General features: G+C 45.0%; 1 protein-coding gene across 2 annotated transcripts in view; it reads left to right on the top strand.

The window, feature by feature from the left end:
* Positions 1–15,248, top strand: part of LOC115046480 (neural cell adhesion molecule L1.1-like) — a 27,995-nt gene extending 12,747 nt beyond the window's left edge. The window contains exons 3-28 of one of the 2 annotated variants that reach the window (XM_029506888.1): positions 54–68; positions 1,400–1,502; positions 2,176–2,345; positions 2,834–2,956; positions 3,078–3,248; positions 3,478–3,589; positions 4,761–4,945; positions 5,164–5,295; positions 5,651–5,794; positions 5,889–6,000; positions 6,195–6,355; positions 6,768–6,927; positions 7,197–7,324; positions 7,408–7,509; positions 7,615–7,821; positions 7,934–8,004; positions 8,504–8,729; positions 8,866–8,972; positions 9,489–9,747; positions 10,084–10,206; positions 10,662–10,832; positions 10,913–11,023; positions 11,429–11,578; positions 11,879–12,010; positions 12,098–12,170; positions 12,662–15,248. In XM_029506888.1, the coding sequence (XP_029362748.1) occupies positions 54–68; positions 1,400–1,502; positions 2,176–2,345; positions 2,834–2,956; positions 3,078–3,248; positions 3,478–3,589; positions 4,761–4,945; positions 5,164–5,295; positions 5,651–5,794; positions 5,889–6,000; positions 6,195–6,355; positions 6,768–6,927; positions 7,197–7,324; positions 7,408–7,509; positions 7,615–7,821; positions 7,934–8,004; positions 8,504–8,729; positions 8,866–8,972; positions 9,489–9,747; positions 10,084–10,206; positions 10,662–10,832; positions 10,913–11,023; positions 11,429–11,578; positions 11,879–12,010; positions 12,098–12,170; positions 12,662–12,920 (3,707 nt within the window). In that variant the 3' untranslated portion in view covers positions 12,921–15,248. The remainder of the gene's footprint in view (positions 1–53; positions 69–1,399; positions 1,503–2,175; positions 2,346–2,833; positions 2,957–3,077; positions 3,249–3,477; positions 3,590–4,760; positions 4,946–5,163; positions 5,296–5,650; positions 5,795–5,888; positions 6,001–6,194; positions 6,356–6,767; positions 6,928–7,196; positions 7,325–7,407; positions 7,510–7,614; positions 7,822–7,933; positions 8,005–8,503; positions 8,730–8,865; positions 8,973–9,488; positions 9,748–10,083; positions 10,207–10,661; positions 10,833–10,912; positions 11,024–11,428; positions 11,579–11,878; positions 12,011–12,097; positions 12,171–12,661) is intronic. The other variant, XM_029506889.1, reaches the window with a different exon arrangement.
* The last annotated feature ends 1,388 nt before the right edge of the window (positions 15,249–16,636 follow it).

Here is a 16,636-nt window from a genome sequence, read left to right as displayed (position 1 = left end):
GTTAAAATTGTTCTCTCTCTGTTCTCCTTCACTGCTTCGGCTCGGACGAACAGACAAAGTGCATAACAGTAAGTGAGCTTTCTTTGTTGTGACAAACTGTGTGTGACCGACGATGGAGGTGAACCAGCTGCTTCCTGTTCTGATGATCAGATAAAGCAGGAATAAGACAAGAGGAGGAAACTCCTGTTTACATGTTTATTTGTGTATCTCATCCAACATCCATCCCAGATAAACAAATGAGACTTCTGGTCCAGTAAACGCCTCCATCGCTCGGTCCACGTCTGGCCCGTGTTCTTCTGTAGATGAGATTGTTGGTGAAGGATAATAACTGGAAGATTGATCCAGCTCATGTAGTCCAGGAAGTATACTGGTGCAGAATAAAGACCGGGTATTTAACAGTGACGCTGAAGGACATTCATTAACGATGTTAATAATAATGTTTGCGGTTTCACAGTTGCAGGGTTTTGTTGTGACTTCCTGTTCCGTGACTTTGTGATATTGGTCGCTGTGTTTTCCTCTAACTCTGAATTTAACTTTGAAACAGAACAGGAGTCACAAATATGGATAAATATGATCTGCGTTGATCTTGTGGTTTTCTATCTTTCTATCACACTCGGAGCAGGAAGTGGTGGAAGTCCATTAAATGGTGTTCATTTGCTGACAGATTTTACTGTAATCATTAAATTTGATCTAGAAATTAGATATGAATCATTTAGTCTGCCTGCAATTAGGCTAACGACCTTTAAGGGATGGAGAATAATCGATTCATTCAGTAAATACAGCCCAAGTGTAAAGAGGGTAAAGAGTTGGTGGTGATCTGAAGACTGATCAGGACAGCAGGAGTGAGAGCTCCAGAATAAAAACAGAAATATTACTCAAAATATGTACAATTTTTATCATAATTTTTATCATATAGACAAAATGTAAAAATTAAATCTAAAGATTTAAAGGGAATGAAGTAAATGTGAAAAATATAAACAGTTTAAATGTAGATATTGAGTATCAAGTTTTGTGCAGAATATTTAACAGTTATTATTAAATCACAAAAATAAATACACAGTTCTGATTATTCTGAGTTAGAGATAAATGTTTTAAATACAAGAAAACACTTTAAAGAAACTGAAAAATTTAAGTTAAACATTTGTTCAAATTAAAAAGTAAGAATAATAATTAAAATAATTTAGGTAATCTTCTTCTTCATCTGAAGGGCTGAATGTAAATTTAAACTAATAATCTCTGAATTGTTGGACGTGTGTGAAGTTCATCAGACAGAAAGTCTGATGGCCTCGTTAACACAGAAGAATAGATGTGTTTTTGTGTTGTCGTACAATCATGAGTACGCCCCAGAGTATTTAATTCCAGAGTGTGTTACTTTGTGTGTCTGTGTGTGTGTGTTCAGTGTCACAGCCTCCCGTGCTGACAGACATGCCAACATCGTACACGGCCTTTTCTCGGGAGGACATCTATCTGCCCTGTGCGGCCTCTGGAAACCCGACGCCTACGTACGTACGACAACAAGACCTCTGCTATCTGCTGTGTGTGTGTGTGTGTGTGTGTGTGTGTGTGTGCTAACAAATAAACTCGGCAAACAAGACATACGGCCGGCTGTTTGTCCACTTCCTCCCTCTGGCCTTTCTGTTGGCATGGCGATAAATGTCCTTCTAATCAAATCACAGCAATAACAGAATCATATCTCTTCCTCTTAACGTCTCCTTTTCCTCCCACTCCTCCTTCAAACTTCACTTTTGCTCTTTAAGAAGACAAAGCTGCTGATGTTCAGCAGTTTAGTCCACAAAAACAACAAACAGGAGGAGGCGACCAAAGAAAAACTGATTTATTATTGTGATAGCTTTAAAAATGGATAAAGTCACGGCTAAATTCAGTCCAGACTTTATTTCCCAGAATGTGAGCTCTAACTAACCAAACAAATCTTACATTCATTGTACATCTGGAACATAAAACGGAAGCAGCCTGAATACTATCTGTTTGTCTTATTTGATTTATGTGTCTCGTCCTGTTCTAAGTTGCATCTTCAATATGAAATTGGGCTTTTAATATAAAATTCTGAGAATTGGTATAAAATGTGGACTTGAATTTCATTCCACTTTGGTCTCTGAAGATTTTCCGACCAAAGAAACTTTACTGAAGTGACAAAGTGTCCCGTCTTGTGTCTAGTTTCCGGTGGGTGAAGGACGGGGAGGCGTTCGGGTCGGAGCGTCCAGGAACCGGGACGTTACGGGCCGAGGACGACGAGCCCCTGGAGGTGTACGACGGCAACTTCCGCTGTTACGCCTCCAACATGCTGGGGACCGCCATGACGAAGACTGTGCGTGTCATCGTGGAGCGTGAGTCACGCACACAGAGACACAAAGTGTGTACTGTACAATGCTGAGTCATAGATGAATGAAAGGATGTACAGTAACACACACACACACACACACACACCCTTCTTCTTCTTCTTCTTCTTCTTCTCTGGTGACTCAGTTGAGGTTGACTGGGGCAACCCACTCTGCTCTCTCATCCCTGGTTACCGTGGCAACCTTCTCCTGGAGACGGAGTGCTGATGTCACCGCTCAGCCTCCATCAGACACGCCCAGTCAGGGCAAAGAGACGTCCTGAAGGCTGACTAAACAAAAATCGTCCCGTCACGTTCACAGTTTCACCTCCAACCTGCTGCTCCTCACAAACAGTCAAAAAGCTGCTGCGCTAATGTTCAAAAGCGTCAAAGCTGTCTGGCCTTCTAAAAAAAAAACAAGCAGCATCGCCTGTCGACGTGCTGCTTGTGAAGGTGGCAGGTTGAGCCGTCTTCTTTCTGCTGTTTTTCTGTTTTTAGCTCAACCCATTCTTCCAAAGCAGCAGAGAGTTCATCAGGATGCGTACGAGGGGGAGAGCATCATCCTGGCCTGCAGCCCCCCAGAGAGCTCCACCCCCCCAAACATCCACTGGATGGACAGGAGTGAGTCTGTTGTGCGTTTGCTTTGTGTCCATTGTGACTAATGGACGCTGGACTCATCTCTCCTGGTGTGTGTTTCTGTTTGTGCGCGTTGTTGTTGTTGTTGTCGTGTTGTCGGCCTCAGAGATGGTGCACATCACGCGGAGCGACAGAGTGATGGTCGGCCTGGACGGGAAGCTGTACTTCGCCAACCTCCTGAAGAACGACAGCAGGGACGACTACATCTGCAACGCCCAGTACTCGGCGGCCAGGACCATCCTGCCCGTGGCCGCCGTGAGGCTCACCGTCAAACCCAGTGAGCGCACACACAGACGCACAATCATCAACACACAGCTTCAGTTCCTCATTTGGTCAGAGCACACAGATCCTGGACCTTCTCATGAAAGACAATATTCATTAAAATTATGAGTTTAATTAAAATATATGAGAGTGAATTAATTTAAATGCCCCCCCCTCCCTCCCCCATCCTGCCCCCCCCCCACCCCCCCCCCTCCCCATCCTGCCCCCCCCCACCCCTCCTACAGGTAATGATGTGGTTCATAAAAAGCCTCACCTTCTCCACCCGCCGGGCTCCCACAGCTCAGTGAAGGCCCTCAGGGGCCACAGCCTCACCCTGGAGTGCATCCCCAAAGGCCTGTAAGGACCAGTGTGTGTCTGTGTGTGTGTGTGGGTCTGTGTCGTCCCTCTTTGTGTCATTCAGGTAACGTGTGCCTTTGTGATTTCATGATGAATGATTAATGATCTGAATCAATATCAGCAACAGTTTGTGTTCCTGTTTGTGTTCATGTTTGTGTTTATGTTTGTGTTCCTGTTTGTGTTTATGTTTGTGTTTATGTTTGTGTTCCTGTTTGTGTTTATGTTTGTGTTTATGTTTGTGTTCCTGTTTGTGTTCCTGTTTGTGTTTATGTTTGTGTTTATGTTTGTGTTCCTGTTTGTGTTCATGTGTGTGTTCCTGTTTGTGTTCATATTTGTGTTCCTGTTTGTGTTCCTGTTTGTGTTTATGTTTGTGTTCCTGTTTGTGTTCATGTTTGTGTTTATGTTTGTGTTCCTGTTTGTGTTTATGTTTGTGTTTATGTTTGTGTTCCTGTTTGTGTTCCTGTTTGTGTTTATGTTTGTGTTCCTGTTTGTGTTCCTGTTTGTGTTCATGTTTGTGTTTATGTTTGTGTTCCTGTTTGTGTTCATGTGTGTGTTCCTGTTTGTGTTCATATTTGTGTTCCTGTTTGTGTTCCTGTTTGTGTTTATGTTTGTGTTCCTGTTTGTGTTCATGTTTGTGTTTATGTTTGTGTTCCTGTTTGTGTTTATGTTTGTGTTCCTGTTTGTGTTCTTGTTTGTGTTCATGAAGAGATGAAGAATAGAAAAAAAAAGAAGAAAGAAAGACAGTGAGGAAAAAAAATCACTTTTGATTTTCAGGAAATCTGAAGAAAAGTCTTAACTTAAAGGCCACACACACACACACACACACACACACACACACACACACACACACACACGCACAAATGCACACAGTGTTTTAATTCTTTTTATTAAATCAGTTCATCTCTCTTGTTTCATGTTCGCTCTAATTACCCTCCCTCCCCTGGGAGCTGGTTTCCATGGTGATAAATGAAACGTCGGTACGATGTCTCCGTAACGATGACACACAGAATTACATCATTAAGACGATCATCTGCACTCAGCTCCTCATTTCCTCCACGCTGTTCTTCATCGATCCACTTCTCTTTTTCCTCCCGCTCCTCTTCCTCCTCCTCTTATTCCTCCTCTTCTTCCTCCTCCTCCCCCTTTTCCTCTTCTTCCTCCTCCTCCTCAGGCCGACGCCCCGGGTGGAGTGGAAGAAGAAGGACGGCAGGCTGGAGGAGACAAACGGCGTGGTGGAGAATCACGGCCGCTGGTTGAGCTTCAGCAGCATCAGCCAGAGCGACGACGGAGAGTACGAGTGTCGAGCCTCCAACGGCGCCGGCTTCGTCTTACACTCCTTCACCGTCACTGTGGAAGGTCGGCAACAGACACACAACAGGGGCCTCGATGAGACACACAAAGTCAGGGACCACGTGCTGCAAAAACTCATGAAAAAATACACAAACAGGCTGCAGAGACTCACAAGTCAACCAAATATACAATCAGATGGAAAAACCTGCATTGTCACAGTTTTGTGAAGACACAGTTGTGTTGTTGTTGTCGTCCCTCACCAACCTGTTGTGTTGTGTGTCCAGCGGCTCCATTCTGGGTGAAGGAGCCTCAGAATCTGCTTTATGCTCCCGGAGAAAACGTCCGACTGGACTGTCAGGCCGAAGGGATCCCGACTCCCAGACTCACCTGGAGCATCAACGGGAGGGAGCTGTCAGGTGACGGAGGGGGCGGGGCTTGTTTATGTCCAATAAAGAGATGAAGTCAAAAAGAAAGAAAAAACTGTGACAGAAAGAAGCCGAAGAAGATCGACCTCAAATGAATAACCCCCATCCATCTTTTGTCCTCTCCTGCTCTTCCTCCTCCTCCTCCTGCTCCTCTTCCTCCTCCTCCTCTTCCTCCTCTTCCTCCTCCTCCTCCTCTTCCTCTTCCTCCTCCTCCTCTTCCTCCTCCTCCTCCTCCTCTTCCTCTTCCTCCTCTTCCTCCTCCTCTTCCTCCTCCTCTTCCTCCTCCTCTTCCTCCTCCTCTTCTTCCTCTTCCTCCTCCTCCTCCTCTTCCTCCTCCTCCTTATAGAGGTGGATCAGGACTCTCGTCGTTCTGTGTTTGGTGGTGTTTTGATCCTGAGGGACGTTGAATTTGCTGACACAGCTGTTTATCAGTGCGAAGCCACAAACATCCACGGCTCCGCTCTCATCAACACCTACCTCTACGTCATCGGTAGTCACACACTACACAGCAGCACGCAACACAACACAACACAACACAGCTCAACACCGTGCTGTTGTATTTTACGCTGCCTCCTGTCTCTCAGAGCTTCCTCCTCAGATTCTCTCCTCTGATGGCGTCGTCTACAGAGTCACTGAAGGCGGAGACGTCCGGCTGCACTGTGAGACCTTTGGCTCTCCACGACCACACATCACATGGTGAGACATCACACACAGACACACACAGACACACACTGACCTTTTCATCCTTTACGTGTTTGATGCGATCCTTTTGTTCCAGCTCAACTGACGTCATACAGACCAAAACCAAAAGATCACATAATTAAATTTCCTGGTTACGTCTTATCATTTATTGATTTTTTTTCTGTTGTGTGTGTGTGCGTCTTCTCCAGGAATGGTGAAGACATGGTGTCTCTGCTGTCGGACCCTCGTGTCTCCCTGCTGACCAACGGGACCATCGAGTTGTCCTACGTCAGTCACGAGGACAGTGGGACGTACACCTGCTCCGTCAAAAACACCAACATCTCCATCAGCGCTCACGTGGAGGTCTTCAGTGAGTCTTCGTCACATCCTTTGACCTTTGACCTCAAGGGCTGCTGTCACTCAAAACATAAATCTGAAGTTTGGTCTAATCTCACGTCTCCCCCCCTCCGGCTTTGGATAGTGTTGGAAAAATTAAGATAAAGCCAAATGAGCACTTGTTCCTCCTTATTTTGATTCCTCCTCTGCTAATTTTTCTCATTTCTTACTTCCTGTTTTGTTTCTGACATGTTGACAAACATCAACTTGTAATCAAAAAAACATGGATGCTGTGGTTTAGACTATCTGTGGCCTTTAGATAATTTACAGAAAACATTTAGACCACCAAACTCAGCTGGTGTTTAAAAAATGAAGAAAAACACAATAAAAGTTTATTATCTCCTTAAAGATAAAATAAAAACTCTGCCGTGTATTTCCTGCTTCAGACCAGACTGTGATCCTGAACGGTCCTCAGGACGTCCAAGCTCTCAGGGGGACCAGCGCTCTGCTGGACTGCAGCGCCTACAAAGATCCTCGACTCCACCGCTACCAGATCCTCTGGAGGAAAGACGGACAGAAGCTGCAGGAGTCGTCTCCTGATGACAAGTAAGGACACACTGTTGTGTTTCACTGATCCGATCTGTTAGAGAAGCTGACCTGCGTAAATCCCCAAAAGAGCTGTATTCCAAATGACATATGGCTTTAAAGGGACAGAAAATAAAAAAGGAATAATGAAATCACTGAAATAATCCAGTGTTTTTTTATTTAACGCTAACGATCGAGCATTCAGGACTGAACTTGATTTTAAAGATCATTCAGTTGACTGACATCTAACAGACCTTTTTTATTGTGTGTGCGTGTGTGTTTGTTTGCAGGTACACCGTCTTTGAGAATGGAACCTTGAAGGTGGCAGACGTCCAATCAGACGACTCGGCGTCTTACTCCTGTGAGGTCATCACTGACCTTGACAACGTAAAAGCCAGCGGCTCCATCACTGTTGTTGGTATGTCCCTGTGTGTGTGTGTGTGTGTGTGTGCGCATGTGAGCGTGTGTGTGGACTCTGACAGTGTTCTGTTGGACCCTCAGCCCGCCCGGACCCTCCCAAGGACCTGACTCTGTCTGACATCGCCGACCACAGCCTCACTCTCAGCTGGATCCCGGGAAATTCACACAACCTCCCCATAAGAGGTGCTTAACACACACGCACAATGCTTCCACCTTTTCTGGTGACCTTTGGGGTCACTGCCGAACATTTAAAGCAGCAGCATCGTCTGGTGTGTGTCTGTCTGACAGTGTTCATCGTGGAGGCGCAGGAGCAGCAGCACGCCGAGGAGGAGAAGTGGCAGTGGGTGGAGTGGAAGAAGGTTCCCGCCGACTTCAACCACCTGCAGCTGACCCTCCACCCCTACTGCACCTACCGCTTCAGGGTCATCGCCGTCAACGACGCCGGCCGCAGCAACCCCAGCTCGCCATCAGACATCCACAGGACGCCGCCTGCTGGTGAGTCGTCCCACCAGTCCTGTCGGGCTGACAGATGTTCCTCCATGTCCGCTGTCTTTACGCTGAACTGAGCTCAGTTATCACAGCGGCGTTTTGTGTTTCTGTCCAACAGTTCCTGACAGAAACCCCACCGGAGTTCACAGCGACTCCACCGACCCAAAGCTGCTGGTCATCACGTGGAAGGTGAGCTAACTGTGTGTGTGTGTACAGAACAGATTTCAGGTACTTACGTATTTCCATTTCATGACGAGCGTTTGGTGGAGAAAATGGAGAAGAAAGTTTTTTATTTGGTCTTTATTTTATCAGAAAAGCTGGTTTATGATAACTGTGAGCTGGTTCTGGATCAGGGTTCATCTCGTGCTAAAGTTGATTTACATCATGGAACAAACTACATTATGACTTCCTCCATCACTGCCTACAAATTAAAAGCATGATGAAGTTTGTTTTGCAGCAGTAAGTCAGTCAAACATGTAAAAGGTACCTGCAAGCTTGCACCAAAAAATTACCCAGAGTTTAAACTGGACACTGAATCAGTTAAAATTGGTTCCACATTGTGTTCTTTGACTTTTGTAAGTTGTTTATTTACTTATTTTTTTGTGAAAATAAATTTGTACTTTTGCTAAAACAGGATTCAGTTTTCTGTGTCACATCCTCCTCCTTGTCTGTCCCCTTGTCTCTGCAGGAGATGCCGAAGTATATGCATAACGGCGAGGACTTCCAGTACAAAGTGTTCTGGCGGGAGGCCGGGGGGACGGGGGCACACTGGAACGAGGGCTACGTGAAGTCACCGCCATTCGTGGTCAACAGCACGGGACCCTACACGCCGTTCGAGATCAAAGTCCAGGCTGTCAACTCCATCGGATCAGGACCACCGCCGGAGGCTGAGATTGGACACTCTGGAGAGGACAGTACGTCCAGAGAGGCAGAGACACAGTGATCCACATTATTATTATAAATTAGCAGCAGGTGTTGATCGGGATCAGGGAACGTGGTTTACAGAATCTGGACCAGTGTCATCATTTGAATGTCTAAATGTCCCCTCAGAGCCTGAGGACGCTCCGACCGGAGTGTCTTCTCTGGTGATGAACAGCACCGTCCGAGTCACTTGGAACGAAGTCCACAACGTCCGAGGTCTCCTGCTTGGATACAAGGTACTGAAGACCTGGACCAGGGGACAGACCACCATGTGGACACTGCTATTCTCTTTCTTTTATACCACATTTGTTCGACAATCAGTCCATTCGTTCATTAGATGACAAAAACTAATTAGTCAGAGACCTGATCCACTCGGACTGCAGGGAACTCTGATGGAGTTTCGTTTCTACGAGAATCTGATTATTAAAGAAACTCAGAGAAATGAAAAAAATTAGATTTTACATTAAAATGAATAAATAAATGAAATAAAAAACAAAAATTCTGCTTCAGAAACTGTTTTCTTCCCAGAGAGAAAAATCACGTCCCTTCTCTGTAAATAATTTTCTTCATCGTGTTGATCTTAACGTTATTGATTTTAATTAATTAAATATAATGAAATAGTGAGAAATACGTGTCAGAAACTCTGAGCCGTCACTGTTTAAATGTTTAATGTAAATCAGTAAGCTGTCCTGATGATGATTGATTATTGATTATTGATTGGTTGAACTGTGTGTGTCCTCCCTCCTGGTCAGATCCACGTCAGGTGGTTGGGTCCTGATGGGATCAGGGGTCGGAGGTCTCTGGGAAAACTGCACCACGAGGAGGAGAGAGAGGGCCGAGCGAGGGAGAGGGACAAACACAGCCGGGTGGTGGTCGTCCACGGCAAGAAGACGTACGGCGAGGTGAAAGACCTGAAGCTCTTCTCCAGCTACGGACTGACCGTCTCCGCCTTCAACAGCAAAGGGGACGGCCCCCAGTCCCTCCCCCATCACTTCAACACCCCGGAGGGAGGTGAGCACAAACACAACCACAACACGACGGTTCACATTGATCAGATTGTTGAGTGTTGTGTTGCTGCCCCCCTAAGTCTAAAAATTCTCCAGATGTCAGGGTCCAAAATCACACCATCTTTATTTAAAACTAAAATAACAATATCTGCAGAAGAAAAGAAAAAAGTGTGCAGTTAATATGTTTAGATATATAAATCTTCTCCTCTCAGATGGACCCCCCAGTTATATATGAAGTAAAGATCTTTAATATTCAATGTGATTTCTTCTTCGTTCCTCTTTAGCTATTTCCCTCAAAGTTTTGTTTTCTGCAGAGATTTTTGTGTGTGTGTTTGTTTAGTTCCTGGTCCTCCTGCATCACTGAGCTTTGAGAGTCCAACAGAGAGGTCCCTGATCCTCCACTGGACCCCTCCACTTGAAAGCAACGGCATCCTGCTGGGATACATGGTCCAGTACCAACAAGGTGGGGCGCGCTAAAATAATCAGATTATTTTAGATGACTGTGATGAGAAGAAGCAGAAAAGGACTGAGGAAAAGTGGAGAGCCATTAAGCCATTATTTTAAAAATATCAGAATTTATTTGTCTTTTATGCATTTAACTCTTTTTGATCAGTTGCCATTTTGGGGAATATAAAAATTAAACTGAGCCTTGTGTGTGTAATAAATATTCTGGCATCGCTCAGCCGGTTAGCTTAGCTTAGCATACAGACTGAAAACTGAGTCAACTCACCAGCATGTTTTGAAAAAACTGCTAATTTAAAAACAGGGTTAGTGTGTGTCACATGGAAGAGCAGAAGTGATCAATACTTTCGTGCTCAATAAAAGTAACAACACAGCCGTTTTGAACGTGACACAAAGACCGTGCTCGATGTACGAACATGGCGCCGCTCACCTCCCACCTTGTTGTCTGATGTGCAGACGTGGAGAACGGCGACAGCCTGATGCAGATCATCAGCGACCCCAGTGTGACTCACCTGGAGCTGGAGCCGCTGGACCCCAACAGCCACTACATCTTCAGCGTGATCGCACGGACCTCAAAAGGAGAAGGACAACCCATCATAAGGAGGGGCGCCACCCTGCTGGACGGAGGTGAAGAGACGCTCATTGGTTTAAAGATGTTCAACTTATTTCTCTCCCTTCACTCACATTCCTTCTGTCTCGCTTTCCAGTTCCTCCGTCCAACGTGACCCTGGTGCAGGGCAACACGTCCTTCAACCTGAGCTGGACCCCCGGAGAGCGAGACAGGAACCACGGCTTCTTCATCCAAGTCAGGAAGAGCTGTGAGTTCAGTTCTCTGCATGAGCGAGCGAGGAAGGCGATCAATTATTAAATGAACACAGGTTTAAAAGCTCTGCAGCAGTCAGCTGCCTGTCATCACTGCTGTACGAGGGAAAGATCCAGGAACCTGGATCACAGCAGAACATCAATGTTGACGGCTGATGTTTTCTGCTGGAGGTTGAATCATTTTATTGCTGTTTTGAAGGAGTTCAATACAAAGAGGCTTTTCACGCAGGTAAAGATTTCAAAATAAAGCTCTAGGTGATGCTGAGGGTGAAATGATGAAAGACAGAACCATCAGGTCCATTTTCACATTATGAAACATTCGGACACCTCAATCATAGAACACAAAAATGAAATCTCTAATCTGTGCTGTTTGTGTGTCTGTCGGTCTGTGTTTGCTGCAGCTGGATATGACTGGGAGACCTCGGAGATGGTGAACTCAACGCAGGGTTTCTACACGCTGAGCGGCCTCCAGCCAGGAACTGAGTACCAACTGAAGATCATGCATGGAAACAACACTCAGTGGGATCACAGGGTGTCAACGCTGGGACCAGGTAGGAGCTTTCAGCTCGATTCATCTCAGAGGACAAGATGTCGCCTCTCTGCTGCTGTAAGACGCTGATGAGTTCACTGACCATCGGACAAAAGGCTCTGTCTTCCGGTCTGGGACTGCATCCTTCTGAGGCCACATCTTTCAGATGCCTCCTCCTGTTGTGAAGGGCAATCAGAGGATAAAGAGGACAGCCTCGGGTCGTGTCCTCTGAAGGATGCAGTCCCTGAGTTGTGTCTCTCTGCTGTTCTCTCGGTGGAGAAGCAGCAGCTGTCTGAACATCACCGGTCTCTTTGTCCGTCAGTGCCGACTGAGATGCGCGGCGGGTTTGCCACCCAAGGCTGGTTGATCGGACTCATCAGCGCCATCGTCCTGCTTGTGCTGATCCTGCTCATCCTCTGCCTTATCAAACGCAGCCGGGGCGGCAAATACGCAGGTACTAACACAATGACGCACACAACACGACAGAGAAATACACAAATACAGCGAGTAGTCTGGAGTGAAGAGTTGTTTGTTTCTACAGTGAAAGACAAAGAGGACAAGGAGGTGGACTCTGAGGCTCGGCCAATGAAAGACGAGACCTTCGGAGAGTACAGGTGAGCTGATTGGTTGGACACCGATTAAAGACTGAGTCTCCTGCTCTGCTTTTCCAACTGGAACCTTTTCATTCCAAAATAAAAGGTTATCATTTGAGTACAAATGTAGATGAACTTTATTTTGGAATGAATGAGTCAAATGTGTTTCCTGTAGCTGCTGTTTTGTCTCTCAGCTCTTCCTCCTCTTTGTCTCACTGTCCTTCCTCCCATGATGCTCTGCCTGCAGATCCCTGGAGAGGTGAGGACCTTCACTTCGTCTTTGTCCTGCATGCGGGTTGATGTCATCTCTTTGTGTGTTCGTGTTGTTGGCTTTTTGTTGTTGTTGTCGTTTATGAAAAACCAACAGAGAACAGAAGGGACGTCTGGGTATTTGTTTGTTTGTTTGTTTTTTTTAATTCTGTTCCTGATTTGTTCATTTGAAATTCTGTGTGACGTCAGCAGCATCAGTTTCTGCCGCCAGTCAGCTGATCACTCTGTCTGTCTTCTTGCAGTGACGGCGACGAGAAGCGCTCGGACAGCCAGCCGTCTCTGTGCGGCGAGAGCAAGCTGGGCAGCGACGACTCTCTGGCGGAGTACGGCGACAGCGTGGACATCCAGTTCAACGAGGACGGCTCCTTCATCGGCCAGTACAGCGGCCGGGGGCCTGTTCCCCATGGCAACGAGAGCTCCGGCCCCGCCTCGCCCGTAAACGCCATCCCACCTCCTCCCATCGCTCCGTCCATGTCGAGCATCCTGAACCGGCCCAGCTAGACAGACAGACACACACACACACACACACACACACACACACACACATATATACACAGAATACCTGCCAACAACACAACACCAAGGGACAGACCACTCCTGACTCCACTGCCTGTAAAAACTCACACACACACACACACACACACACACACAGTCTCAGTACATTCCACAGATTTATGCAGTGAAGCTGTTTACAGGAAGTCTCATGTTTTCTACTCCAAGTTTACACACACACACACACACACACACTCACACATTATAGGAGAGAGAGACAGGAGAGGAAGACGACGGCAGGTATGACGAAGAAAAGGGAATTAAAAACGTAGTTGATGTGGTTTCCTTTCACAAACATTTAAAGCTTGTTTGTTTAAAACCCTCTGAAGTTTTTTTTTTTTTATCAAGTTGTCATACACTTTTTGTGCGTCACCTCCGTCTGTCTTTGTTCCTGTTGTTTTCCAGCCCTTTCCATGTTTGTGCGTGTGCACGTGTTTGGGAATGACTCTGATATTTATTGATGAGTGTATGGCTGCATGCCCCCCCCCCCCCCTCCCCCCGAGTCTTTCATTGAAGCAGCGACTGGTGTTTTTTGTGCGTCTGCATGTATGCTTGGTGTGTGATTGTTCACGCTCTCCATCCCTGCAGCGATGAGAGATTTGTTGCCTTAAGAGAGTCCAGCCGGGCCTCCTCTCCTCCGTCTGTCTGTCCATCCGCCTGTCAGTCATCCATCCATTCTGCACACACACACACACAGATTCCTTCTTCAGTTTGCTTGGTGGGTTAAATTGGACCTGAGTTTGACAACTTTGACACAAATTCTGTGCTAATTTAATATTCCAAACAGCTCAACATTAATTTAAAGATGAATGACGATATTTATCATTATTGTTCATCCACTTTGGTGTTCACAGCTGTATTTATGCAGCCGGACAGTCTGTGTGATTGAATCTAAATTAAATTTACTCAAAACAGGACTCGGTTGACCATGAAATATTCATTTGGATCAGAATCTTTAGACCTTTCTTGACCAAAACAAAAATAATTTAAAGCTGAACCCACCGATGAGAACCAGCAGGTGTCGCCATTCTGCTGGTTCACAAGTCTGAGTCAGTGTTTCCACACACACACACACACATTTATATATGATGATGCAAACCTGAAGTGGGGGCCTATGAAGGGCCGGTTCTCTGTAGCAAAACCCCATCGGACCCTCTGAGGGAGAGAGGGAGGACGGAGGAGGGGCAGGACATAAAAAAGGGGGGGCTGTGGAGAATCTGATGTAACGTTCTCTGAATGTAAATATAACCTTGAGATTGTCATTTTTTTATTTACATTGCTTCTTTTATAAGATGATTGAATTGTACGTTTGTTTTTATCATTTTTATTTTTATTATTATTATTAGAATTAATAATATCTGTTGCTCAGTTTGACTTTGTACGACAGCGTTTGTATCATATGACCCCTCCCTCCATTGTCTCCTCTTCGGTTTACCTCCCGTGTCGCTTAGTAGCCCAGAGACATTTAGAGAAGACTAGGATCTTAGTGAGAAGCACCGCCCCTCTCCTCATCCTGTTTCTTTATAGCGCTTAGAGATGCAGCAGATAATACTGATTATTAAAAAGTCTTGTCATAAACGTTAACATTTATACGCCTCGAGGAGGTGGAGCTGTTTTCATGGACGTGTGTGTGGAGAGATGTCTTCTGCAGCTCTGGATCGATCAATGCTGGAAATCGTTTCCTCGGCTGCTCTGCTGTTTCCAGACAAACTCAAACTAAACAGAAGATCTCCAGTCAGGGAGCCTCCCACGTTTGGACCCAGAGCTGAAGTTAGTTTTTACTCTTTGTGGAGCAGAGAGGCAGCGCTGAGCCCCATGAGTCCGTCGGCTCTTCTGACTTTTATATCTGAGCTGTTGTCAGCAAATCCCATGAAAAGACCCAAACTAACGGATATTTATTTATTGAGCTAAAGTGAAGAAGAAGCAACCAGGGACTTTTTGACTTTTAGGGCCTCTTTTCTGTGGTGGGTTAATCCACAGGTGCCCCAGTGAGTGTTGAAGCAGAGGTGATGAAGAATCGTGCAAATTCATGTTTTCAGGAACAATTTAAACCATTTTTAACCAACTGTTGAAGCCAATTCTGGACTTTGGTACAGTTAAAGCAGCGCAGAAGAAGACGGCACCAGTCACACATCATTTATTTGAGGAATGTTCCATTTTCCTTGTTTTCCTGATAAAATTCCTAACATTCAACAGACTTCCTCGTAGATTGTCTTCGTTTCATGGGGTTTGCTGACAGTAAGAAAAAAAAAAAAAAACCAAAGCGAAAAACCGAGCTAATTAAATATAAAGTTTGATCTGCTGGCTGATTCATCTGGATAATCTGGGGCTCTTCCATAGTTTGATAAGTAAACCAGTATCTTATAGCAGGATGTTTATCAGGGACCGACTGATTATCAACCCCAAAATTCAGCATTTTCTGATTATTTATTTAAACCTAAAGTAGCTAAAGTAGAAATTAGACATCAGTGGAATTATAAATACCATCAACTCGTCAGTCCGCTGGTCCAAGACAGAGAGCAGGTAGAGCTAAATGCTAAGCTAAAGGAACCAGCCGATCTGAAGGGCATGAAACTTGAAGAAGAAGCAGTGTTTTTACTTCCTCTTTGTCCATTGATGTCTCAGACTGAAACATGTTCTCATTATCCATAATTGTAATAAGCCGCCGCCCAACGTCAATTTGCTGCCTTGTTGAATGTCTCCTTTGCTCCGGCCCGTCTCTCTGCTCCGACACTAATGCTGACTGTTTGTATGACCCTGTCTGTCCGCCTATCTCTGTTGCAGCCTTCTTTTATACATGTAAACACATTGGGGGGGGAAAATACGAAATAAAAACTAGTTAAAAAAATAAAAAATACAAAAAAAAATTTAGATATAAATAATAACAATACTGCTAACGATAACAACAACAGTGCTTTTATCTGTTACCATGACGTGGTCAGTATTGTCGTCAGTAGCGATGATATGATCAGGAAATAACTGAGATGAATCAGTATCACAGGATTTAGCAGGGAGATTACAGTGTGTGTGTTTGTGTTTGTGTAGGATGCTTGACATACACACACACATACACACAAAGCAGGGGAGGGGGTGGGGGGTAATGGAGGAGGGGTGTACTGCAATATTGAGGTGTGCTGATGTTGTACCTGCTTGTTGCATTGTGCGCTGTTCTGTATCTGACACACTAACCCGACTGTCAACTAATAAATAAACTGGACTACGCATATCCTGAACAGACCTGAGCTGCCTCTGTGTGTGTCTGTGTGAGACAACGCGAATCATTATACATTACTGTGCAGATCAGTATATTACTGATGATTATTCATGTGGTCTTTGAATTTTACTCTCTCCTTCTTTTTAAGTTTTACGTAGACTCTGACTGCGTCAAACTGAAAAGTCACAGCTAAAACCAACGGCTTTTAAATAGTTTTTCTAACTTTTATTAATGGACTATATTTAAGTAACATTTACACATTTTACATAACTTTTCTGCAGTTTGCCTAAATTGCCTAAATTTGATCTTAATGTTCTTGATTATTGAAACTGACTGTTTAATTTAACAACACTTTTTCAATTTTTTCTGAAGTGACCAAGCATCTGTTTACAGCTGTATTCATATCACTACAATAGATATAACATCAGAAGGTCCTTTCAATTTGTCTATA

The sequence above is a fragment of the Echeneis naucrates genome, chromosome 7 (genome assembly GCF_900963305.1).
Source record: "Echeneis naucrates chromosome 7, fEcheNa1.1, whole genome shotgun sequence".
Taxonomy (NCBI): Eukaryota; Metazoa; Chordata; class Actinopteri; order Carangiformes; family Echeneidae; genus Echeneis; species Echeneis naucrates.
Note: the sequence above shows the minus strand (reverse complement) of the source record. Positions and strands in the feature narration are given on the sequence as shown.